Below are 26,810 nucleotides of genomic sequence, written 5' to 3' on the forward strand. Positions count from 1 at the left end.
TTTACTAAATGTTTAGCGTTTTGTGGTTTCTAAACACTATGATCAAAGAAGGATGTGGTCTAAGAGTTTTGCTCCTTTTGCACTTTCTCAACACATGCAGGATATCTATTGGGCTGACAGTGGTGACTTGGTAACGGTTTCCAGTGACAATTCCTTCTACATACTGAAATACAATGTAAGTGAATCGTGCTGTAATGCCCTTTTCTGTCAGATCAGCATCTTGAGTAATATCCATGTTTATGGAGATAACGTATGGTTGAATTTTCCTAAGAAAAGGGTGTCTCTTTGGGGACTGGTCAAGTGTTGCACTTCTCTTTATTGCAAATACACTGCCATTGCAGCGAGATGCTGTGGCTGCCCACACAGATGCTGGCAAGCCCTTGGATGAACAAGGAGTTGAGGATGCATTTGAACTCTTGCATGAAATTTCGGAGCGAGTCCGCACTGGTATATGGGTTGGCGATTGCTTCATTTATAACAACTCAGCATGGCGCCTGAATTATTGTGTTGGGGGGGAGGTAAATCAGTCGAGTTTTGGTTCTGATCTTTTGATCATGTTCATAGCATTTTCTTTTGGCTATACCTAGACGGTTTCGCTTTTCATTGCAGGTCACCACCATGTATCATTTGGATCGGCCAATGTACCTGCTTGGATACCTTGCAAGTCAAAGTAGAATGTATCTTATTGACAAGGAGTTCAAGTGAGTCTATTTTTTGCATCAGAGTTTATTTTGTTCTTTCTATTACTTGACATGCGGCTTTTGGCATGTAATTCATTGATATTTGTGTTGTGTTGCAGCATTATGAGCTACACCTTATTGCTTAGCCTGATTGAGTATAAGACTCTTGTCATGAGAGGAGACATGGAAAGGGCTGAAGAGGTGTTGTCTACGATACCAAAAGATCAACATAATAGGTAAGATGGTGTTCTAAATTTGGCAACTATTGTTGCTCATTCCCCCCATTTCTCTGTTTTCTTCTTATCCAAAACCACCCCTACCCCTGAAAATACACCTACCTCCCCCCGAACAAATGATGATGCATCATTGTTCTCGCCAGATTCAGATTCTAATAGCAATATGCTTTCTACCATTGCTTCATTTCTTCACCAGTTACAGGTATATTGATGGGAACATTGATTGTTTAATCGCTTGTAGTGTTGCCCGGTTTCTGGAGTCTCGTAACATGCTAGAAGAAGCGCTTGCAATAGTAACAGATCCTGACTATAAATTCGATCTTGCCATTCAGTTAGGAAGGTTAGAGGTGGCAAAGGTGTGTTTTTATTTCATCTCAATGAATCAATATTATTAGGAATAGATTTTCTGTATGTTCTTTTTGGAAGGGCGAAATCGCTTGTTGACCTAAAAAGCTGAGATAAAACATGCAGACTTATTTTTTTAGCAACAGACCCTCTACAGCTTGACAAATTATTTCTGCGTGCATAATATAGTAGACTCTGTTCATCATGGTGTTGCAACTGGCGGTCTGTATTATCTTGAAGCTAGCACCTGTGCAACTTCAGCAATGCTGAAAACTTTAGCTGCTTGTGCAGGCCATTGCTGAGGAAGCACAAAGTGAGTCCAAGTGGAAGCAGCTTGGAGAGTTGTCAATGTCTTCTGGAAAGGTTAGGATGTTTTATTCCTTTTTGGGTGGGTGGGGTGGGGTGTATTTGGGTTTTGAGGAAACTGTCGTACCTTTTATTTCTTCAAGTTCCTTTATAAAAGAATCGACAACGCCATCTAGAAAGTAGAACCAACATAAGTTTTGGATGTATACAAAACAATGTTGAGAGTAAAAACATGCTGTCCAGACTGATTGCTATATACGTTTTCTTCTGAAGCTGTATTTGTGTAGGAGATTAGATTTCACATGGCTACACTAGCTTGTGTACGCTTTTCTTTGACTAAGTTGTCCTGTAGACTTTCTTCTGTAGTCCTGCTGATACGTTCGTTGGTCTTATATACATATAGTGATAGTTTTTTTTTTTTTGGTTAGATTTAAACACTGAATGGTGATAATCTAGCTTTTGTGTAAGCTTGGCACTTAATAACCTTCCATCTATTTTATTCCTTGTTAGAGTGAATTTTGTGAGTTTTTTTATGATGTATCTGAATAATAACCATCATATATTTAAATGTTTGGTGGAGTGAATTTTGTGGGTTATTTATGATATGATATTTTCTGTATGAACCAAATATGATTTTTGTGGGTTATTTATGATATGATACTTTTTGTGTGAACCAAATATAAATTTTTTGATCGCATTTTTGGGTAAGAAAAAGAACTATTTTTTGGGTGCAGGTTTCTGATGCCTTCATCTATATGCCAATAGCATGCTGGGAGATTTTATTCTGTCTTCAGCCCAATTTCTATTTGGAAGCGCTCACCTTGTCACCTGTGCACAGCCTGCATCTCACCAGTCCTTGTTGCTGCTGCCAACCTTGTTTCTTGCCAGCAAGAGTTCAGCCCCATGCCTATGCTAGCTTGAGCAATGAATGGCTTTAGAGAGTGCAAGGTTCAGAGAATAGATGCAGTAGACCCTCACAGGGTCCGAACTGATCCCCAACCAACAACAACCCCCCCCCCCCCCCCCCCCCCGCCCATCTTTTACATTTTCTTCCCTTGTCACTTCTGTGGAGTACTATGGTAACAAGTGCGGGCTGTGTACACAGAGACTAGACCTCTCCCCCCTCTTTCACAGGTTTGCCCCTTCTCACTTCTGTGGAGTACTTGGTAACAAGTGCGGGCTGTGTGCATAGAGACCAGACCTCTCCTTTTGCTGGAATCTGTAGTTGGTAGCAGACTACACTATAAGGTGTCTGCATCTGCTCTTGCTCCAATGACAAGGGCATGATGCCTCACTGTGGTACATCCCTTTCCTAGGGGTGCATCCAATGTGAAACCACCCTATTGGCATGTTTATAGTGGGCCATTTTTCCTGCCTGTTGAAAGCTCACATAAAGGCTTGTTTATCTACCTATTTAGTTCTAGCCCTCTACATACGCATCCATTTGATAGGAGAGAGTAGTGCATGTGATGGTGATTTTAGTAGCCATGCCCTTTCGATCTTCAAATATAATATGAAGAAGGGGACTCCAATGCAGGCACTAAGAACTTGTCAATCAAGAAAACGCTAAGGCAATAAAGCTTTGGTGACTTCTTTGGCATATTGCATATTGGTAGGGTGCATTTGAGGGACTTGCCATTGTGTCAATACAGAACAACCTGCAGGGCATTATATGTATTGAGCACCCCCCCCCCCCCCCCCCCCCACCCCCCTTTTTCCCCCTTCTCGAAAAGATAAAAAAATGCAGCCGAATCGGCGAAGACAAGAAAAACAACAGGGGACAGAGAGGGGCTCTTCCTTGCTGGCTGGCTGCTCTTGGAGGAAGGCTATCTCATACAATGGGGACCTTGTCCATAAGGCTGAGCCTGTGGTATACCCATATTGGGCTGATTAACTGGTGCTATCTGCTGCACTGAAACTGCGGGAGGGGGTAATAGCCAATCGGGTGGCCTGTAATGCCAAGTAACCTTGTTGTCTTTGACCCTGAGGAAAGGACTGCTGATAAAAGCAGAAAAGCCTCTTGGTGCTCCAGAGCCGCCCTGAGCTTCTCCCAGTGGCCACGGAGGGTGTGTATGATGTCCGTCCATATGCTCTTGATGGACTCAGCAGGGGCGTTTGGTAGTGCCCTCTATGGCCTCGCTGCAGCGAGCACGTCAAATGTGCCATGCTGTTATACATGATGCTGTGATGAGAGAGAAGAAGGGTGAGGTCTTGTCCCATCTCCGCATAGGCTAGGGGTAGTGCTGTCTCAGAAGCCCAGGCTACCGTGCAACACCATCCCCCCCCCCCCCGCCCCCCCCCCCTTTCTCCCGCGCGCCCCCGGGTGATGGTGCGGGCTGGTGCCTGGTTCAGGGTTAAAATGCGGAGGATGCGCAACGAAACCTGCTGTGCCTTGGGACTATCCCAAAGGCAATACGAGCGTGTCTACAGAGGGTGTCCATATCTAGAACAGAGAGCGTGCCGACCTCCAACTGCCAGCCAGGTGCCCACTGCCAAGCTATTTACCACAGGAAAAGATTAAAATCTTCTGTGGCTGGAAGCTGTCCCACAGATGCTTCCAAAAATGACGGAGGAAGCACGTGGGGATGCCTTGTGCCTGCCAGTGTGTTGCCACCGCCGCTGGCGTACTGTCAACCTCTGGCATTTCAATCCTGCGGCTGAGACGGACAGTGTACTCAAAGAAAGGGATGTTGGGGCGAAGGGATGGTGCCACTGGATTCCACTGTAGCCACACCCTTTTCCGGCCCTTCCCTAACCATATTCTCCAAGATCTCTCTTTGGCCATTTGGGTGAAGGCGGGTCGACTTGCCACTACCCCACTAACCCGGATTCCACTGTAGCCGCATCAATGGTCAGACCTCCCCTAACCATATTCTCCAAGATCTCTCTTTGGCCACTTTGTCTGGAGGTGGGTCGACGTGCCATCTGTGGTCATGAAATTCAATCATTCTCACCCTCCAGAGATGCAGCTGCTGAGATCCTCTGTCGAGGGGGTGGATCGGTTCAATCTTCTCTGTGGCCTTATAGAGAGTCATGAGCGTTGAGGGTGCCTCCATCTGCACCATGGACTGCCATCAAGATATCATGTTTGGTTAAAACCCCTACCCAGTCAGGGGGAGGTGGATCCTGGACGGGTACAAGCAACTTGGGATGGATGGAGTCATCCATGTCGCGGGTGAGTCTGTCTCTGCCTCGGATCTGAGCTAGGTTCCTCTCTTGAGCTTTTAGTGGGAGCTGTCTAAAGGTGAGCCAGTCCAAGAGACTGGGCCAGTCCCTCGCTCATTGAGCCCCATGAGACGTGAGGACGGGAGCCAAGCATGTGGCCACTAGGAAGCGTAATCAAGGGGGTTCCAAATGAGCGGCTGTCGAAGTCTCTCCTCCTCTAGGATGGGGGGAGATTGGTGAAGAGCAAAACAAATGTGGTCCCAGGCTTGGAAGAGACTGGCTGCAAATCGGTACTCGAAGGCTGGGCTAAGGCCATGGGTCCTCATCTTTGTGATGATCCATCATGGGGTTGGGTACCAGGGACCGCCAAGAACTAGCGTGTGGGCGGAGATGCAGGCCATGAGAAAGTCCTTCCGCCTGGGAGGAGTCCTGTGATGATCAACTTGCCCGTAAGGGCTGTGCTCTACGTAGAAGGATCAATAATGCCCAGGCCGCTTCTGTGGTGAGGCTGAATGATGACTCTCCACGCCACCTTGGCCCGTGCCGGCTTGCCATCACTACCTGCCTAAAGGAAGTTACGGATCAACCGCTGTACCTTACCAATACCTGCTTTGGAGAAGGCCTAGCTGGAAGTGATGTACCACATGGTGGCGAGAAGGACCTGGTTCGCCAGCACTACTTGACCAGCGAGTGAGAGCTTGGTCATGATTTAGTAAAGAAGCTTCTTCGGAATGCTCAGAAGAAGGGGGGCAAGCTGCTGCTCTAAGGTGATGTCAATCCCAACTTTGTAGTGAAGATAATGAACTAGGGTACCTCTCGGAATCCACTCGAAAGACTCAAATTGGTCACCAAGCCGGGGTAGGGGATGAGCTAACCCAAAATCCACACGACCTGTGCCAGTTGATTTGTGCGCCTGAGGCCCGGCAAAAGATCTCAACTATATCCGCAAACCTCTTGAGATTCTCCACATCTTCGGAGAGTTAGGTCATTGTGTCATTTGCGAACTCTGAATCGAGGAGCTCCTTTTGAGATCTGATAGGGAGCCTGAAGCCCTGTGGTCCAGTCACCAAAGAAGGTAAAAAACTGCTTATCGCCTCTGCCATAAAGAGGAAGAGGAAAGGTGCAAGGGGACACCCCTGGTGTACTGACCGAGAAAGTGGAACTTGTCACCCAGAACAACCTCGATAATAAGGACCTGACTGTGAGTCTTGAGAGGCCGAGTAGAGGGCGGAGACACCTTGGACCTTGGTGGCGGTGAAGCCCATCCTGCATATAGTCCCCTTGAGAAAGCCCAAATCCACCCTATTGTAGGCTTTCTCGAAATCCAGGAGGAGTACCACTAAGTCCTGTCGATGTAAATGGGCCATGGCGGTTGCCTCTCCTAGAAGGTGAAAATGTTATCGAATTCTTCAAGGATTTCAGTTCCTCTAGGATGCTCCTATCCTGGATGAAACCTATTTGTGTGCCATGGATCAGATCTGGGAGGTGGGGTTGCAGTCTCTCTGGCATAGATCCGAAAATCATGATCTCATTAAAGGCCGCTCGGAAGCCGCCTTCCATGAGCTCCCAGTGATGAAGAAACAGGGGAAGTGACTCTCTTGATGGGCATCTTTAGATTGGGCTCCAAGCACCTCTCCCCTTGATGTGGGTCGTGTCCTCTGCGAAGAAGCCCAATCCTCACTTGTGCACTTGTCCCTAGGGAGCGCCTGCAAAGCCTCTGCACTCTCTACGGAAGAGAAGTGTGTCATCAAGAAACTACGGAGACCCAGTGGGACCGCCTCACGAGTATGCTGCTAGATCCTCTCTCTCACATCCTCTACCTGTGGGGAGTGAGGCTCTGTAGTGAGTAGGGAACTGAAGAAAACAATGGCTATGGATCGAACCTGGAGCGGGTCGGAAACAATGGTGCCCTCTGATCCTCTAAGCCTCCACTTGCCATCCCTTTGGTGGTAATGCCCTGTTATCTCGAAGAAATCCCCTGTGCCTCTGTCACCGGTCTGAGTCTAGAAAGATGTGCGGGAATGGAATCTGTACTCCACTCTCCTCTCCTCTATGGAACTGATCTCATTGCGAGCTGTGGCCATCTGAGCCTCAATCCAAGGGCTGTGTGGTGTGCGCTCCTACAGCCACGCTAAAGGAAGGATAGGCTTTGGCAAGGCTCCTCTCCTGCTCTCTAAACTGTGATAGTGTGGTCTGAGCTGCCTCTTGGAGAATGGTGCTGTGATCTCACCGAGCCTAGTATCTAGAGTCGCCGCCCGCTGGCTCTCATGAGGCATCATTCACATCACTCATGGTTTCCTTCACGGAGTCCCTCTCCATTGGACTCTCCGGATAGTTTTCACTTTCCTTCACGAGCACGTCACTGGATTGCTGAGTTCTTTCTCCATGCCTCATGGGCAATGAACTCATTTGTTGAAGCTTTTGAAGCCTCTCAAGTTTAACAAGAAGATGGATTGTGAAGTCGTCACCAACTGGACCCACCAGATGGCTTCCACATTGGCGGTAGTAGGTGGTTTTGATGTGTTTCAGCTTCATTTGGTTCGTATGGCATTGATTGGTGCTACTCTCGTGGCGGGAAGACCACCTTTGGCACCACACCGTGATTGGGAGGATTGCCGCAAGGCAGTCTTGAAGCAGTTTGTACGTGTGGATTACCATTGTGAGTTAAAGAAGCAATGGGGGTGCTTTGCCCGTAAGGCGACTACTTGACAAGTTTTGTAAGCTTTTGCTCGTGCTCTCGAGGGACCACCCGATGTTCATAGCAAGTAGAGTGTTTGTGGATGGTTTGAAACAGTGCTTGCATGCAGATGTTCGTGCACATTTACCCTGTAATCTCTTGGATGCGGGTTATCTTAGTATGAATGGCAAGAGAAGGCTATAATGACAATTGGAGAGTCACACAATAGTTGAAGTGACAAGTGTGAGGCCACATAGTCTCACTTTGATCCACTTTCTAACAAGTGTTAGGGTACTTGTCTCACTTTGATCCACTTTCTTGCCACATATCCCAATCTAAGAGATTGGTCCTTCCATAAATTTTATCTCTAAAAACATCCCAACTGATAGACATTTTGTCATAGGCTCTTTGGCAACTCTTGGTATTTGCTCAATTCCAGATGTAATGACGCGAATAGAATTTCCATCGGAGTCGGGCCGAAAATAGCAACTCTCCTAAATTTTAGGAGTGTGATCCTTTGTATTCCAGGATAATCCCCCATTCCCAAAGCATGTACTTTTCAAATATTTAGACGTCTTGGAGTTCCACTAGACCCCTTTCATACTGGGAAATGTCCAAGCTAGTGATATCCTCCCCAGCTTCTTAAAAGTTGTCCTCAACTTTAAGCTTCAAGTCATATATCCAAGATATAATCATGTCCCATCAAGTGGGCGAGACGAGATAGTCTCATAAATCCAATATAATTGAAAGAATCCATGTCCTAAATAAATGGATGAGACTAAGTAAGTCTCCGTAATACCAATATGAAAATCATGTCCCAAATAAATGGGCGAAACAAAACAGTCCCATAAGTCGAGATATCATAAACATGACCCAAAATAAATGGGCGAGACAAAACAGTCCCATAAGTCCAGATATCATAAGTCTCTTGCCAACAAGGTGTCAGGCCACATGACCCTTGGCGTAGACATAAGTCCCATGCCAACCAGGCGTCATGTCCACTCTACCACTTGCGTTCCGTGTTGGTACTCCGACCACATTGGATGAGAGGTGGGCTCGAGTAATAAGATAAAATAATCACTCGTAGGCCTGGTGTTCCATAAGCATTTTTGCTACACATAGTTTATAGGCATTTCGGCCACCAACTCACACTATCCTCTCAAGTGCCCATGTTCTCTTCCATTTGCTCTCTATTGTTCCACCCACACATGGTAGAAATAATCTTCAGGAGAGCACGTAGGATAAGAGAACAGAGTATGTTGTGCTTGACACTATCCCTTTGAAGTGTCCATGTTGCCTTCCATTTGCTCTCTATTGTTCCACTCACACATGGTAGAAACAATCTTCAGGAGAGCACGTAAGACAAGAGAACACTGCACAGGATATGTGAACCATGAGTTCCATAGGTCCAATGCATCCCAAATAAAGGGAGCCATAAACAATGTCAAGGCAAACAACACCAACTTTCTCCTTGCATGGCTATACAAGGGTTAGTGAACATCAAAAACACTTCATAGTAAATAGCAAAAGCACCAACTTTGCAAACTCAAAGTATACTTGGCTTTTCTTCGCCAGGTTGGTCATGAAGCCAAAATAAATATCTCCTCACCATATCCTTTAAGATATCTTGAGATATATCTCCATATAGCTTTCCTGTAAGCTTAATAATATAATCCACAATATCCATATGGAAAGAGTGCTAAACATGTGCACATTAAGCCAACTCTATACTTCCAAGATAAATTTTGTGAATTCATAAATCCTTAGACCAAGTTGTCTACTGCTCATGCTCTTGCTTCATAGACTATGAAGCGGTTGGCCATGCTTAACAACAATGATGGTAAGTGTGGTCCCTAGTTGAGATCTTCTCTCTTCCTCATTGATAGAAGGAAGCCTCTGCTTCCAAGAAAGCCTATGCTTTGATACCAATGTAACTCGCCTGAGAAGCACTGGAGTGGGTGTGCATCGCTTGACCATGAGCACAATTAAACATTTTGGCATTTAATCACAGCCATTAAACAATCCACAAAGCTGAAAATAAAAGTTGCACATATGACTTTGCATAGAGGCCGGAATGGGCCGACTCCCCCCTTGGAGTATTTTATTACCCAAGGAGAAAATACCATGTACAGGCTTTGAGGGCCTTACTCTCCCCATGGGAGATGCCAAATTATCCGTATACAAATTCCACAACACAGTCCAACACGAGGCACCATAAATTCAGCCGGTACACAGGCTGTAGAAATGCCGAGCCAACAATATAATCCATATACCTCCATGTGGGTATTGATCCTTCCTAAAAAACGACGAGTCTTTATGCAATAGAGCTGGTACAGCCAATACGACTCTCCATTCAACCGGTATAGCCAATACGACTCTCCATTGAACTGGTACGGCCTGCCATTCAGTTGGTACAGCAAATACGGTGGTTGGTACAACAAGTACAATGGTTTGTACAGCATGTACACTAGCTGGTACATCAAGTATGGTGGCTGGAACAGTAGGTACGGTGGTTGGAACAGCAGGTACAGTGGCTGGTATAGCAAGAACAAGGGATGGTACAACAAGAACAAGGGCTAGTACAGCAAGTAAAGTGGTTGGAAATCATAATAAAATGATTAAATACCCTTGCCTTCAGTATTTCTTCGTTATGGAAGCCTTCAAAACAGTCACCAACAGCTGGTATACGTCATGGGCAGCCTTCAAGAGAGAGAGAAAGAGAGCACCAACATCAGGGCAGCCTGTAATGGTGGTAGAGAGCCATAACCTTGGAGTAGAGAACCACTAAGAATAGAGAGGAGGTAGAGGCTAGTTTGCAGCAGTAGAGCCTCCTCCAAATGAAGAGAGGGCTCCAATTTATAGATTCGAGTCTCCCATGAGCCAAAATGGCAAGAGAAGGCTATAATGACAAGTGGGAAGCCACACAATAGTTGAAGTAACAAGTGAGGCCACTTGTCTCACTTTGATCCACTTTCTAACAAGTGTCAGGGCACTTGTCTCACTTTGATCGACTTTCTTGCCACATGTCCTAATCTAAGAGATCGGTCCTTCCATAAACTTTATCTCTAAAAATATCCCAACTGTCATGTGCACAGTGTGTATCTACCGTGTGCTACATGCACACAAGACTAGCTTCGAGGTTTGGGGAAGCTTGGAGCTAGGCAGGCTGATTGGCGAGCTGAGTTAGGGATAGACTAACGGGCGGGCACCCAAGTATGGACGGGCGGGCACCCAAGTGTGGACGCTCGATGACTGGCCAAGAGCCTATAAAAGGGTGGCCAAGGTTAGTCATTAGTCATATAGAGTCTCGCGTGATTTGTGAGAGCTCTATGGTCCGGAGCCTAGATCTAGTGCAGACGTGCACCTGCTTTACGCATCCGAGGCCGGCAGCAATCCCGAGGCCCGCAAGGGTAGCTTCGTGGCGGTATGGGACGTCGCGAGGTGGAGATTGGTTGGTACGTCAACCTAGTTAGCTCAGCTCGTGGCTCGGTGGGGACAGCCAAGACTGTGGGCTTGCCCATGGCTGTCATGGTTGGGAGGTGAGTCAGGCTTGCACCCCCTTGTTGTTTGTTTGTTTGCAGGTTTCGAGTCTCGTACCAGGAGCGTTCCACGAGGAGATCCGATGGGGATTTGACAGTGGTATCAGAGCATGCCTCGTGAACGAGCAAGTCGGTAGGTAGAGAAGATGAGGTCGAAGTAAGGTATGTGTTCAAAAAGCTTGCTGTTTTTTCTGTGCATAGTGCTGTTTTTTAGATTCAGTATGTTGCTTTTTCATCATAGGAACCGGTGATGATGGAGATTGTGGTCTAGAAAGGGTTGTTTGCTTTGCAAAGAAGAGGAAAGATGTTTTTGAACTGTGTAAACAGTTTCAGGTGAGAGAAAACAGAAAAAAACGCACGTTTGCTTTTGTTTGAAAGAGAGAGAGAGAGAGAGAGCGAGAAAAGCGATTGCTGGCTATGCAATGTCGGGTGCTGGCCGGGTACAGTTGTATTGTTGTTGTAGGCGCAAGTGAGTAAGCGGCTCGGCTATGTAGGCCCTAGGCATATGTAGGCTGCCATGTTGGCAGGCGGCCAGGCCTACGCAGGCAGCCGTGCGCAGGCGGCCAAGCCTAGGCACAGGCTGGCGCAGACAACCATGGCTACCCGGGCGAAGGCAGCGCCGACAGCAAGGCAGGCTGGCGGCGCTAATTTCAAGAGGGGAGAGAAAAAAAAAACAGGAAAATCATTGAAACGCCGAATTCAGTTGCTTTCGTTTTTTTAAGATTAAACTTAAAAAAAAAAAAAGAGTTTAAAGGCCCCCTCTAAGGTTTAAAGGTGTTTTTTTTAAGAAAGCATAATATATATATATATGTTATGGAATATAAAAATGGACAATCCCATTTCTCTCACTTGAGTTTGTTCTCTCTCTCTCTCTCTCATTGCGAGCTTGTGGTTGCATGCGTGCTTGTGTTCTTGCTTGCTTGCATGGTTGATAGTCGGTGTATGTGAGTAGGAGTGGTAATGCTCTCCTCGTCTACCTTCTCTTTGCTATTTACCATGTACACTTTGCATACAAATGGCATGAGGTAGAGGTCGAGCTCTCCATAGCTCCTTATCTCTTGCTCTCTACCTAGCATTGGATATCTTCTTGGGTGACACAAGGAGAGTGTGGAGTGCAGACGTGCACCTGCTTTATGCAGCTGAGGCCGGCAGCAATCTCGAGGCCCGCGAGGGTAGCTTCGTGGCGGTATGGGACATCACGAGGTGGAGATTGGTCGGTACGTCAACCTAGTTAGCTCAGCTCGTGGCTTGGTGGGGACAGCCAAGACTGTAAGCTTGCCCACGGCTGTCATGGTTGGGAGGTGAGTCAGGCTTGCACCCCCTTGTTGTTTGTTTGTTTGCAGGTTTCGAGTCTCGTACCAGGAGCGTTCCACGAGGAGATCCGATGGGGATTTGACACCAACTGATAGACATTCTGTCATAGGCGCTTTGGCAACTCTTGGTATCTGCTTAATTCCAGATGTAATGACGCGAACAAAATTTCCATCAGAGTCGGGCAAAAAATAGCAACTCTCCTAAATTTACGAGTGTGATCCTTTGTATTCCAGGATAATCCTCCATTCCCAAAGCTTGTACTTTCCAAATATTTAGACGTCTTGAGTCAAATATTTAGACATCCTGGAGTCCACTAGACCCCTTTCATACTAGGGAATGTCCAAGCTGGTGACAGGTTCAGCCCTCCATTATTCATCATTCAGTTTTGCCTTCTCTGCCAAGCTAGGACAGCCACCGAGGGCTTCAGTAGAGCATTGGAAAAGTGGGCTTCAGCCAGGAGAAGCTAGCATTTTGCATTACAGCATTTGGGCTGTCTTCTGAAAGTTTGATCACCTTTTGGTTGTCTTTTGTAGACAGACAATATTTTGTATTGTTGTATTACATTTACTTGTACATAAATATACAGTAGTTTAGGTAGTTGTGTGTTGTGCATGTGTCCCTCTATTCGCTGTCTATCTTCTATGTTATTCACTTGCACATTAGACACAAGTCTACCACAGTGCAATGCCAAAAAAATAATATGGTTAACCTCTTAAGAGTTTTCCCCCAAAGTGATGTGGGCCGTTTGCCTCTTGTGGAAGCACGCTTGTCCACAGTGGTACAAGCATTATTCAGAATGGTGAACAGTCTTAATGCTTGCAGAGAATTTAGTGCGTGCTATTTTAAATTTTGGACCAGTGAAATAATTCTTTGTTTTAGTAACACAAAGTACTTCATGTGCAAATTAAATGCCTTGTGCTGCTGACGTGTTTACCACTGGATTCTCCTTGCCAAGGCAGTATTAGAGAAAGCAAGTGCCACCACCTCACCTCAATGGGCGAGAGGACAGACTTTATGGAGGATGGACTTGATTGCCTGGATGTGAGTAGTGCAGCCACTGCCAAAGAGCATGAGTGACTGCTAGTAACTCTCGATGATAGGAAGAGTATTTGAACTCAGGGCTTAGGAATTCCCCGCTCTCATACACGACATGATGTTCACAGGTAAGAGTATCCCAGCTCCCTACCTTAGAGCTACCTGCTCTTATAGGCAACAGGATGGTTATGAGTACAGTCCCAATACTGCCGGTCTCTTTCAAGCTAGGGAGCCTGATCACAGGCAGAGACCATATCCAGGTGACCGCCTTCAGCTTCTTGTTTAGATTCCAACATCTGTGGCAACTCTATACTATCTGGGCAAAACAAAAGAGAAGGGGATGTTCGTTTTTTGCCGTCCTTTGTGCCACTTGACTCAAATCTATGTTTCTTTCTCATCAATTATCAACAGCAAGGTGCAACTGAAGAAGAAATATAGACCTTGTGATCCCTTGAACACTGGCTGCTGCTGTCTTCTTGTCAGTGTGTTTTCTTCTTGTCATTATTGGTAAGCCCTTCTTTGGGCTTGAATTTGTGAAAATAATGTCTCCTCATGTGTAGGGTTGCACTTTGTGAGTCAATGTTTCTTTGGATATTGCCTTAACTGTTTTTCCACCACCTTAACAACCTTCCTTTGTGCAGTTGGATGTGGCAGAAGAATGCATGACGAGGGCAGAAGATTTAAGTGGCTTGCTCCTGCTATATTCATCGCTTGGAAACTCGTCCGGGATGAAAAAACTGGCTTCTTTAGCCCAAAAAAATGGGAAAATCAATGTGGCGTTCGTTTGCCTCTTCATGCTTGGACAACTTGAAGAGTGTTTACAACTTCTTGTTGATAGGTGATTTCTGAGCAGTACTACAAGCGAGAACCTTTTGCTTCAATTTTTGCAGAAATAATGTAAAACTGTTGTTGGTCGAAGTTGATTTTTCTTGAAAGCTGATGAGATTTTTTAAAAACTTCCTCAGTAACCGGACACCTGAATCCGCTTTCATGGCCCGAGCATATCTACCTAGTAAGGTGTCAGAAATTGTCAAGTTTTGGCGCAGTGATCTGAAGAAGGTGAGTGCATGAAACGCAGTGGTTATATGCTGGTAATGGGTTCCAAGAAATTTTCCTTCTTTTATTGCAGAGCTTGTTATCAAACAATGACATATTGTGTAAGTGTGCAGATCAATCAGAAGGCAGCTGAATCTTTGGCAGACCCAGAAGAGTATCCAAACCTTTTTCCGGATTGGCACTGGGCATTAGAAGCAGAAGCAAGAATAAAGCCCCTTAGGTCTGCAGCATATTGACCTTCTTTTACTGATTTCCCTATGTGTTCCCTTTCATCTGAGCTGTTTTCTGCTCTGGAAATACTTTTTTTTTTCTGGGAAAGAGATCCTTCTATTAGTTAAAGAAAGGAGCCATAGACTAAGTATACATGCTCAGAATCGTTGTAAGGGGCAAAAGAAAATGGGGACGGTTGTTCCCTTCATGGCTGGCCGCTCTCAGAGAGAAAGGGGCCTCGGCACCATGTGCACAAGGAGGCCTCGTGCTGTCTATGCATGTGCTGAAGCTTCCCCCATTGGCCACGGAGAGCATGAATGATGTCAGTCCAAATGGAACTGATGGACTCAGCTGGGGGGCGGGGGGTGAGAATGCCTTTGATGGTCTTGCTGCAACGGTGTGTGGACAAAAATAGGAGTTGAAATGTGTACATACATGTACAGGCCGTGTGTGAAGTTTTACTTTTGAAAGCATTGTCAGGTGTATAGAGTAAATGCATTGATGTGAGCATATACAGGCCTGTCTGGAGAGAGGTCCACTGAGGATGATATCAGCTGCTTGATGGCTTTGATTGTGTGCGCGTCCTTAAAAGTAAGTGGGCACTCGTATGCTGCATTTGGAATGTGTATGGAGGCGTGGGCATTGAACACTGAGAGGGCCGGTGTTACCTTGAGAAAGAGGAGTGTGGAAGGCGTGGAGTTTTTTTGATGATTGATGGCCCAATGCAGCTATGGGCATTGGTATGAAAAGGGATAATATAGTGGCCATCTTTAGACCTTGGGAATAAATAAAAACAAAATGGATAATGTAGCCAGCTGGCAGTAAGGGCGTGGAGCATCAAGAGGGCTGCCAGCGCATCTTCGAGAGGATTCTCCAGAAGGCTGGCGAAAGGGAAGACGAGCGAAGGGGTCGCTGGGTGAGGAGCAGAAGAGTACAGCTGAAAGGCGAGAGAGGATAGCAGCGAGAGGGGGATCTCGTGGAACGCAGAGGTGTGGAGCCCTTTGTGTTTGGGTGGCTGGCTGCAGCCACAGATGCTTAGAGAGGAGCTTGGCTGCTGGTATGGGCGCCGTGTGGATCTGAAGCAGGCGTAGCTGCAGCTATAGGCGCAGAGGTGAGCAGAGCCGGCAAGTCAACGCAGCTGCAAACGAAAAGGAGGGGAGGCGGCGTTGTTCGAAGAGCTCTCTAATGTAGCTGCAAGAGAGAGTAAAACGCTGGGCGCAGCTGCAAGAAAAAAACAAGGGAAGTGCTGACGTTTTTTCTGTTTGTATTTGCTGTGGCGCTGCGGAGAGAGTAGGTGGTAGGCGCAGCAGTTGACGACTAAGAAACGGGGTGGCTGGCAACTTAGGAGAGAGCCGCCTCTAGAGAGTGAGAGAGAGAAAAGGAGACCGCCTATGATGCCTGGCGTGGGGGTGCGAAGGTAGAAGAGGGAGAGTTTGAGCGTGGAGTGTGGGCCGGTTAGAAGAAACCACTCGCGAAAACAGGTGTTCACTGCTGCAGCTGCTGGCGATGATGAGGCTGAATACATTTACATTACTGATAGCGGTGGCTGGGACGATAGTGAGTGGCCGTGTGGTGCTGTTGAGGTCAAAACAATGGAATTGTTTCACCTGGTTCTGACGCCAGCAGAGGCTGAAGCAAGCAAGGAACTTAGTAGAGCCGAGCAAGCAGATATTTGTGCAGATGCTAGAGGGAAAGTTGTCTTGCTTTTGTTTTGGCAAAGGTTGGTGGTGACGGAGACAATCGGTACCTTGTGGTGTTGGGACCACCATTTCAAAGTGGTGGTACACTGAGAGAAGGGATTGGACTGGCAGCAACTACAGGACAGCTAGGAATTCAAGCAGTGAAAGAATATGGGAGCAGTGTAGCAGTGAAGTAGAGAGTGATGATTGAATTGCTTCTGCAGCGTCTGGAATCAAAGGACGCTTGTTTAGTATAGCTGTGTAGAGCTAACAGAAAGCCAGAGAGAGAGAGGGTGTGTGTGGTTTTTTGTGGATTTCCACCTCTTCTGGGGACTCAAGCCAGAGTTGTAAATTCTTTTGATTAGCTGTGTTTGGTGTTTGGTGATGCCAGAGAGTTTCTTTTTTTCTCCTTTGTTCATTTGGGAACAAGTTGTGAAAGCCAGATCTGAAATATAAGTCTTGTTCATGCTTTTTGGTCTGGTGTTCTGGTGTGTTTGCATGCGTGTGTGGAAGTGTGGCATGCTATAAGGGCGTAAACAGCTTTACCGCTTCCGTGCCATCACTTTTTGGTGTTTTGTGGGAACCTCAAAATCAACTTGTACATGTGTACATGAGTGTTGTACGTGTGATGTTTTGTGGGAACCTCAAAATCAACTTGTAAATATGTGTGATGTTTTGTGGGAACCTCAAAATCAACTTGTACATGTGTACATGAGTGTTGTACGTGTTGTGGTGAAGTCGTGGGAACACCCATTGACTCGGTGTGGGCATCGTGGATGCAACAGTCAGACATAGGGTCTTGATGGAACTGTGTGCAGGGACAATGTAGGGATTCTGGAAGCACAAGCTCATCCGGAACGTAGCTGGAGATGGTCTCAACTGTTCGGCCACTTGAGTTGTATGCGTGTCCAAGAGAAGCGAGTACTCAAGGTTGCAATTGAAGGTATGTGGAGCATGAAAAAAGGGTGAAGAGAGCCAAGGCAGCTTTAGATGGTGTGAAAGTAATATGGTGGCCTTAAATTTTCAAAATTAAATAAAATAGAAGATGACGTTTTGGAAAGTGGCGTGGAATTTGGAGCTGCCGCCAGCTAGGTTATTCTGGAAGGTGGCCAGCGCAACAGGATTGCGTTGAGTGGGGGATTTTGGAGAGAAGCAGGGGTGCGCCACCGAATACAAGTGTGGTCGGGGTCGTTGAGGAGAGCAAGGAGAGGAGCTGGAGGGGAGCCCCGTGCAGGCGTGAAGGGAGTGGGAGCTGACGGGGAAGAGAGACCCCCAGGTGTGTTATGGGCGAGCTACAGCTGCACGCGCAGCATGGGTTTGAAAGGAGGGGTGGCTAGCTGGGGAGCGCCGCCTGTGTGAATTCGGCTGGGAGCAGTGGGCGAAGGCTGCCGTGTTGTGTGTTCTGGGGAGAGGCAGCTGCAAGATGAAGCTAGAGGGGGCCTCATAGCTGCTGGTGTAAGGCGCTGCAGGGAAGCGCAGAGGAGGGAGACAACCAGGAGTGCAAGGGAGTAGGACTGCAAGGAGCCAACGAGAGGGGCTGCTGCAGAGAAGAGCAGTGGGGAGAGAAGTGGACACAGAGACGGGGGGCAGGAGGCCACCGCTGTGTGTGTGTTTGACAGGGAGCCGACGGGGTGCAGCCGCGGGTGTGGTGGCACTGCAGCAGTGGGGGGACTCTCTGAGGTGAAGGAGCCGCCGTGTTGGTTGCTTAGAGGAGGGGCCTCGAGCGCAGCAGAAGGTGCAGAGAAGGTTCTGAGTGTTTGTGCGGTGGCTGGAGCGGCCGCCGAGTTGCTTGAACGTGGAGACGGCGGGGAACCGACGGGAAGAGACCCCCTGGTGTGTTGTGTGTGTGGGCTACAATAGTGAGTGCAGCTGGGCGCAGAGAAGCAGGTGATTCTGCTGAAGAAGCTGACAGAGAGCTGGCTGTGGAGTGCATGTGTAAGAAAGGGTTTGTAGAGGAGCTGGGCGATAAAGAGACAAGGTGACTGGCGCAAGTGGCTGGACGTAGAAGTGAACAATGGGGTCGCTGGTTGGTGATAAGCAGAGACCACCTTCCAGAAGCACTAAGCGTGCTAGGTGAAGCTTTGTAATGGTTGGTGAGTGTGGGTTCTAGGTGTTTGTGTGGAGCCTAGAGTGAGCTGGAGCTGCTGGTCAAAGAGGTGACAGGCTGGAGCGGACAGCCGTTTGATGGTAAGCGTGGAGCGCAGCTGGTTTTGTTGGGCTGGTGATACAGCAGGGGTTTTTGGTTGTTGGATTGGTGCCAAAGATAGAAGGGTCATTGGGTTCTTACCTTGAGGAACTGGCAGTGTACGAAGTGTAGCAGAGGGACCTCAGCTGAGGTGCAAAGCAGAGAGCGAGAAGGGCTGCTGCAGAGAAGCGAGGAGGGAACGGATTTGGAGCGACCAGGAGCTGGAGCAGGCTGATTGCGAGCGGTGCTTGGTGTAGCTGGTGTCTGGGATATCTTGGGATATCCGACTCTGTAAAGGTCAAGGTCTTTTCTGAAATATAAGTCTTGTTCATGCTTTTTGGTCTGGTGTTCTAGTGTGTTTGCATGCGTGTGTGGAAGTGTGGCATGCTATAAGGGCGTAAACAGCTTTACCGCTTCCGTGCCATCACTTTTTGGTGCCTCCACAGAGGAGCAGATTTCCTCTGGTTCGTGAAAGAAGATAGGAGCTGTGTGAAGCAAGATTTGGAAAGATGGCTCAAGATTTTCCAGAGTATTGGGGATTGCCACAGGAAAGTGCAGTCAGGTTTCTGGAGAAGATGGAGTTTACAGCTTTGATGAAGGACAGGGCAACCCCGGAGATCCTTTCTCAGATTTTGGCTTATTGCTTGCAGGGTGATGCAAAAACATGGTTACAGATGTTTGTGACTACACACAGGAATATTCATCAACAGGATCCTGAGTACCGTGTAGTCAGAGCTGCATTCTTGGCACAGTTTGCCCGAGTGAGGAGTCCAAATGAGGTGTGGAAGGAGTTGTGCAACATTCAGCAGAAGGATGGTCAGGATGTGGATCAGTACTTGATAGAGTTTGGTAGACTGTGGAGTCTATGGTGTGAGGCTCTGATTCCTGAAGTACCCCCGCAGATGATAAAGAGAGACCGGTTTGTGGCTGGTCTGGAGCCAACCCTCCGTCTGAAGGTGGAGCTGAAGAACCTGGATAGCTTTGAGGAGGCTGTCAGAGTAGCTCGAGAGAAGGAGTGGAAGGTGAAGCGTTTGCGGCAGATGGGAATGCAGGAAGAGCCGAAGAAGTTTGTGAAGATGCCAGAGATTGAGAGTATACATCCTGAAAGGGAAGCTGCTGTTGTTCCAGAACAGGAAGACACTTTGAAGAGGGACATACATGATGCAGTGGAGCTCATGAAGTCTCTAAGTTTGAATTGGGTGGAAGCAGGTGGAAAGGGAAGAAGCCGAGGTGCACCAAATAATAGAAGGGACAGTATCTCAACAGGTGAAGGGAACATGGGAGGAACAGGAAGAGGAAGGGGCTACTATTTGAGTAATGTCCAATGCTGGAACTGTGGGGAGCGGGGACATATCAGCCCTCAATGTGACAAGCCGCCCAGAGCAGGTGGTGGAATATATCCTGTGATGCAGAGGACTAATGATAGATCGGGGGATCATAGTGTTGAAGTAAAAGATCCAAATCAACCCTCTACCAGTGGAGTCAAATGGGAGGATAAGGGAAAGGGACCGGCTCTCAGCTTGATAGAAGTGGAGACCATTCCAGAGATTATGCCTGTGGCAAAGAGGACGAGGAGTACAATGGCAGAACCTGAACCATCTTCTAAAAAAGGTAAGCATGTCCAATTTGATATAAGCCCTCAACCAGAGAAGAAAAAGAGGAAGCCAAGGAGACATTATAAAACTTTAGATTTGCATATTGGTCAAGGCCAAGAGGAGTATACATTAATGGGAGATTTAAAGGGAAGGGTAGCCAATATAACATTTGCCCAATTGCTTGGATTGTGTCCGAAGCTTAAGAGAGAGTGGAAGAAGTTGGCAAATCCGAGGAAAGTAAATGAGCAGGAACCCACACAAGGCGAAATGGAGCTGATGTCTGTGGAAGACCTTCCTGATATTTGTCCATCAGTTGATGCCTGGTGTGGAAATGTGAGTGTTGGAGAGGCATATGTTGATGGCGGTGCACAAATCAGTGTGATGACTCAGTCTTGTATGGAGAGATTGGGGTTGAAGCTGAATGCTAGTTCAGACTTTAGACTCCGTCTGGCAAATCATGCAAAAGTAAAGTGTCTGGGTATATGCACAGAAGTGCCAGTGACTGCTTTTGGTGTGGTTTGCAATATAAATTGCCATATTATGCCGGCTGGTTTGGGAGCCTATCCACTGATTTTGGGCAGACCTTGGCTCAGACAGGTGGGTGCCATTCAAAACTGGAAAAGGGGAACCATAACAGTACATAATAGGAGAGGGAAAGCCAGGAAATTTAACATGAGTAGTAAGCGGGAAATGAAGACTGAACCTGAAGAAACAAGTGCTGATGAGTATTCAGATAGTGAAACTGAAGAAGAGAGTTCTACTTCAGATGATGAGAGCCAGGTATCATTTATAATGAAGGAAGAAAGCAAGCATATGATGCAAGCTGAAGAGGAGTTAAAGAGGGAAGAAGAAAGCAGACTTGAAGATATGGACAGTCTGATGCAGCCTCCATCACCCAGTGCGGAGAAAGAGGAGCTGTTACAGGGCATGCTGAATCCTAAATTGCAGTTAGTGGAGAAAGAAGAGTATATGAAGGTAATACATAAATTCCCTCATTTGTTTATTACTTCATATGAAGAGATCCGAGGATTCAAATGTGAGCCAATGCCCATAGTATTGAAAGAGGGAGTGAGGCCAGTGTTTCAGAAACTGAGGAGGATAAATAGAGAACTATTGCCTGTATTAAGAGAGGAGCTGAGTAAGTTGTTAAAAGCAGGGTTAATTTATCCAGTAGATCACTCAGATTGGGCAAATCCAGTGGTCTTCACTCCAAAACATACAGGTGGTTGGAGGGTCTGTATTGATTACAAGCCTCTGAATGCTGCAACAAAAAGCAATCATTATCCTCTGCCGTTTATTGATGATATTTTGGACAGGGTAGCTGGATATGAGAGGTATAGTGTATGCGATGGTTTCTCTGGGTATTTTCAGATCTCAATTGCTGAGGAAGATCAGGCTAAAATCACCATCATTACACCGTGGGGTTGCTTCTGCTACCGAGTAGTACCATTTGGTTTGAAAAATGCACCCTCATGGTATCAGAGGAACACTGATAGAGTACTTGCACCTCTTACGGATCATTTTGTGAGAGCTTTTTTGGATGATATATGTGTATATAGTTCTCAAAAAGAGCATGGTAATAAATTGGAGCAAGTATTTTCTAAAATGGATGATGCAGGTGGACAGCTCAATCCAAAGAAGTGTCATTTAGGACATTCAAAGGTGAAGCTGTTGGGGCATATGATATCTCAGAATGGAATTGAACCTGATCCAGAGAAGATAAAAGCTCTTGTCTTATTATCTGCACCATCAACATCCAGGCAGCTGCAGACTTTTGTCCAGAAGGTAAAATATCTGGCAAGATTTGTTCCTTTAATGTCTCAACTGCTTTATCCTCTTCAGCAGGCTATGAAGAAGGAACCATTGCAATGGAATGAAGAATGCGAGGAAGTGTTTGAGAAAGTAAAGGAGGTATTGGGAGGTATTTCCAGTGTGAAAGCTCCGGATTTCTCTCAGGTCTTTTATGTGAATCCATCTTTTGGTCCGGATGTAGTTGGAGCAATCTTAATGCAGAGAGGAGATGAATCCAGATATATGAAGCCTGTGTATTTTGCAAGTAGAGTGAAGACAGAAGCAGAGAGGAAATATACTGAGGCCGAATTGGTTTTGTCAAGTCTGGTGTATGCTTGCAGGAAATTCAGGTCATATCTCCTGATGAAACCATTTGTGGTGCTGACAAATTATACTTTACTCCCTCAGCTGGTGAATGGTACTTCACTCTCAAAAGGTATGATGCGATGGTTAGTGGAGCTTCAAGAGTATGATTTTTCATTTTTGATTGAAGATACTTGCAAAGCAACTCTGGCAGATCTTCTAACATACAAAGATGGCCCGATACTGGTGAAGGAAGTGGATTCAAAGATAGAAAAAGAGGAACAGATTATCATTCCTGGAGCTCATGTTTTATTCTTTGATGGTTCGTATAAAAGGAGTATACATCAGGCCACCGGGGGATATATAATCCAGGATTCAGAAGGCGTGCTGATTCTAAAGAATGGAATATATCTGGAAGCTGAAAGTAACAATGAGGCTGAGTACACAGCATTGTTTCAAGGGTTACAGGTTGCTTTAAAGCAGAAGATTCAAAAGCTAATCATAAAGGGAGATTCTCTATTAGTGGTAAAGCAGGTCTTGGGTAGCTGGCGAGCAAAGAATCCGAGATTAAAAGAATGTCTGGCTAATGTTAGAAGGTTGCTACATCAATTTACAGCATGGAGAATTCAACATGTGCGGCGGGAGGAAAATCATATGGCACATGAGTTAGCTCAGGAGGCAATTAATCAGGATCCAGTAATTGCAAAAATCGAAGAGCCATTATACAGAGGGAGAGAATACCTATCCAGGGTGGTGGATTATCTACTTTCAGGTCGCTTGCCTGAGGAGCTCAAAAAAGGCCAAAAGTATCATTTTATCAGGAAAAGTAAGCATTATGTCATGATTGGGGATGAATTATATATGCAGGGAGCTGATCAGGTATTGAGGAGAATTCCCTGGAGAGAAGAGATTTATTATATTCTATCTTCAAATCATGAGGGAGCATGTGGGGGTCATTATGCATTTAAGATCACCTTGCAGAAGATATTACTGGAGGGTTATGTATGGCCTTCCATCCAGAAGGATATTCAACACTGGTGCAGGTCTTGCCATGAGTGCCAGAGAATGGGGAAGAGGATCTTAAAAATGGAGCCGAGAAATATCATGCTGGTATATGACATTTTTGAAAGATGGGGAGTGGATGCAGTTGGACCATTTCCCAGGACAGCCAGAGGAAAGTGTTATGTGCTTACTGCGGTGGATTACCTATCAAAATGGGCAGAAGTGAAGGCAGTGAAGAGAGTGGATAGTAAAGAGGTGGCTGATTTTGTGTATGAACATATATGCTGCAGGTTTGGAATTCCTCTGGAGATACTATGAGATAATGGACCTGAATTTAGAGGAGAGGTAGTTGACCATTTATGCAGAAGATTGAATATCAACCACAAATACTCCACTCCTTATCACCCTCAATGCAATGGCTTGAATGAAAGGTTCAATGGTGAATTTAAGCTGATGATAACCAAAATGACAGAAGGCCATATCAAGAATTGGGATATAGAGATGAATCGTGTATTATGGGCATACAGGGTTGCTGTAAAATCTGGTACACAATTCTCACCCTTTCATTTAGTTTATGGGAAAGAAGCACTCATGCCTATTGATGTGGAAATTCCAGCTTTGAAGTTTTTGATTGAAGAAGGGCATGAGCCTATTGACTGTTACAGAGAAAGATTACTGGCTTTGCAAATAGTTCAGCTGGACAGAGAGCTAGCATTTGATCACTATGCAGCTATGCAATTGAAAAGACAAGAAAGAGAGAATGAGAAGGTGGAGCAGAAAGAAATTGAAGAGGGTGATCTGGTTCTCAGGTATAATAGCAAGCTGGATAGCACTTTTCATACTGCATTCCAGACAAAGTGGGAGGGTCCGTATAAAGTTGAGAGAAAATTTGATAATGGGAGTTATCAGCTTGCTGATTTAGATGGAAAGAAGCATAAAAGGAGAGTGAATGGTTTACGACTGAAGAAATATTTTGCTCGATTGATGTTAGCCGTGAAAGAAGAAGATCAGGAAGCTTATGATGCATGTCAGGAAGATGTAGAAGGTACAGAGGAAAATCTGAATATTTCATCCCTGTTTGTACAGCTGCTGGACATGAATGTCTCAGCAGAAGTAGGGGGTTGCTAAATATGTGTGGACAAAAATAGGAGTTGAAATGTGTACATACATGTACAGGCCGTGTGTGAAGTTTTACTTTTGAAAGCATTGTCAGGTGTACAGAGTAAATGCATTGATGTGAGCATATACAGGCCTGTCTGGAGAGAGGTCCACTGAGGATGATATCAGCTGCTTGATGGCTTTGATTGTGTGCGCGTCCTTAAAAGTAAGTGGGCACTCGTATGCTGCATTTGGAATGTGTATGGAGGCGTGGGCATTGAACACTGAGAGGGCCGGTGTTACCTTGAGAAAGAGGAGTGTGGAAGGCGTGGAGTTTTTTTGATGATTGATGGCCCAATGCAGCTATGGGCATTGGTATGAAAAGGGATAATATAGTGGCTGCCAGCGCATCTTCGAGAGGATTCTCCAGAAGGCTGGCGAAAGGGAAGACGAGCGAAGGGGTCGCTGGGTGAGGAGCAGAAGAGTACAGCTGAAAGGCGAGAGAGGATAGCAGCGAGAGGGGGATCTCGTGGAACGCAGAGGTGTGGAGCCCTTTGTGTTTGGGTGGCTGGCTGCAGCCACAGATGCTTAGAGAGGAGCTTGGCTGCTGGTATGGGCGCCGTGTGGATCTGAAGCAGGCGTAGCTGCAGCTATAGGCGCGGAGGTGAGCAGAGCCGGCAAGTCAACGCAGCTGCAAACGAAAAGGAGGGGAGGCGGCGTTGTTCGAAGAGCTCTCTAATGTAGCTGCAAGAGAGAGTAAAACGCTGGGCGCAGCTGCAAGAAAAAAACAAGGGAAGTGCTGACGTTTTTTCTGTTTGTATTTGCTGTGGCGCTGCGGAGAGAGTAGGTGGTAGGCGCAGCAGTTGACGACTAAGAAACGGGGTGGCTGGCAACTTAGGAGAGAGCCGCCTCTAGAGAGTGAGAGAGAGAAAAGGAGACCGCCTATGATGCCTGGCGTGGGGGTGCGAAGGTAGAAGAGGGAGAGTTTGAGCGTGGAGTGTGGGCCGGTTAGAAGAAACCACTCGCGAAAACAGGTGTTCACTGCTGCAGCTGCTGGCGATGATGAGGCTGAATACATTTACATTACTGATAGCGGTGGCTGGGACGATAGTGAGTGGCCGTGTGGTGCTGTTGAGGTCAAAACAATGGAATTGTTTCACCTGGTTCTGACGCCAGCAGAGGCTGAAGCAAGCAAGGAACTTAGTAGAGCCGAGCAAGCAGATATTTGTGCAGATGCTAGAGGGAAAGTTGTCTTGCTTTTGTTTTGGCAAAGGTTGGTGGTGACGGAGACAATCGGTACCTTGTGGTGTTGGGACCACCATTTCAAAGTGGTGGTACACTGAGAGAAGGGATTGGACTGGCAGCAACTACAGGACAGCTAGGAATTCAAGCAGTGAAAGAATATGGGAGCAGTGTAGCAGTGAAGTAGAGAGTGATGATTGAATTGCTTCTGCAGCGTCTGGAATCAAAGGACGCTTGTTTAGTATAGCTGTGTAGAGCTAACAGAAAGCCAGAGAGAGAGAGGGTGTGTGTGGTTTTTTGTGGATTTCCACCTCTTCTGGGGACTCAAGCCAGAGTTGTAAATTCTTTTGATTAGCTGTGTTTGGTGTTTGGTGATGCCAGAGAGTTCTTTTATTTCTTTGTTCATTTGGATACGAGTTGTAACAGCCAGATCTGAAATATAAGTCTTGTTTATGCTCTTTGGTCTGGTGTTCTGGTGTGTTTGTATGCGTGTGTGGAAGTGTGGCACCCTATAAGGGCGTAGACAGCTTTACCGCTTCCGTGCCATCAACGGGCCCACCATATATACCATGCAGCTATGCTGCTGATGGTCTCCCATCTCTGACTAGTACCCAAGAGATCAGGGCTCTGACGATCTGTCGGGAGTGGGTACAGTAACAATCATGCGGTAAGAGACTCGGAGTGCCTGTCCTCCTGCTGCCTCCTCAGAGGAAAGAGCGGGGCGGTCTCAGCAGCGTGGACTGTACCATCGTGTAGAGGTGAAGGGTCCTCTGCCAAACCTGTCGTTTTTTGGGACAGTCCTAAAGACTGTGTCTCTGTGACTCTGTGGGATGGCTGCAACACACACTGCTGGCTGTCCTCTGATGACCAACCAAGTGTTGATTGCGAGGCTGCGGTGGGCTACTGCCAGAGGAAGAGTGAGATCTTCCATGGCATATAGCTGTCCCATGGGCGCTTCCAAAAGTCTGGGAGGAAGGGACGGGGAGAGAAGCTCTGGGGGCCCAGTGTGCTGTCACTGCCAGGGTACCCTCGATCTCATGCATCTGGATCCTGCGCCCCATCCTCACCGTGTAGTGAAGAAAGGGGGTGGTTGGGCTCTCCAGGCTGAAAGGATCCTGCCACTACTTACTGTTCGATACATGTTTTTCAGAGAGAATCTTATGCCGGCAAGTGATTATGTAAACCATTTGGGAAGCACGAAAGTGGATATAATTGAGGAGTTGAAGGCATTGCATCTGAATGGCACGGAGACACCTGCTGAGAATGGGGACTCCTTTCATGAGGTTGGAATACTTTTCTAGGTTCATTGCACTTTTCAATAACTTCTGCTTCCAAATGTCACCACTCCGGTG

The 26,810-nt window shown here is 46.7% G+C and overlaps 1 protein-coding gene across 1 annotated transcript in view; it reads left to right on the plus strand.

The window, feature by feature from the left end:
- LOC147621358 (coatomer subunit beta'-1-like) overlaps positions 1-26,810 on the plus strand; it is a 63,522-nt gene that overhangs the window by 35,937 nt on the left and 775 nt on the right. The window contains exons 14-23 of the mRNA XM_086824096.1: positions 101-175; positions 342-518; positions 610-701; positions 800-916; positions 1,158-1,272; positions 1,553-1,624; positions 13,939-14,135; positions 14,263-14,356; positions 14,467-14,573; positions 26,609-26,741. Coding sequence (XP_086680222.1) covers positions 101-175; positions 342-518; positions 610-701; positions 800-916; positions 1,158-1,272; positions 1,553-1,624; positions 13,939-14,135; positions 14,263-14,356; positions 14,467-14,573; positions 26,609-26,741 — 1,179 coding nt within the window. The remainder of the gene's footprint in view (positions 1-100; positions 176-341; positions 519-609; positions 702-799; positions 917-1,157; positions 1,273-1,552; positions 1,625-13,938; positions 14,136-14,262; positions 14,357-14,466; positions 14,574-26,608; positions 26,742-26,810) is intronic.

This window comes from Cibotium barometz, chromosome 30 (assembly GCF_041138505.1).
Source record: "Cibotium barometz isolate CiBa-2024 chromosome 30, ASM4113850v1, whole genome shotgun sequence".
NCBI lineage: Eukaryota > Viridiplantae > Streptophyta > Polypodiopsida > Cyatheales > Cibotiaceae > Cibotium > Cibotium barometz.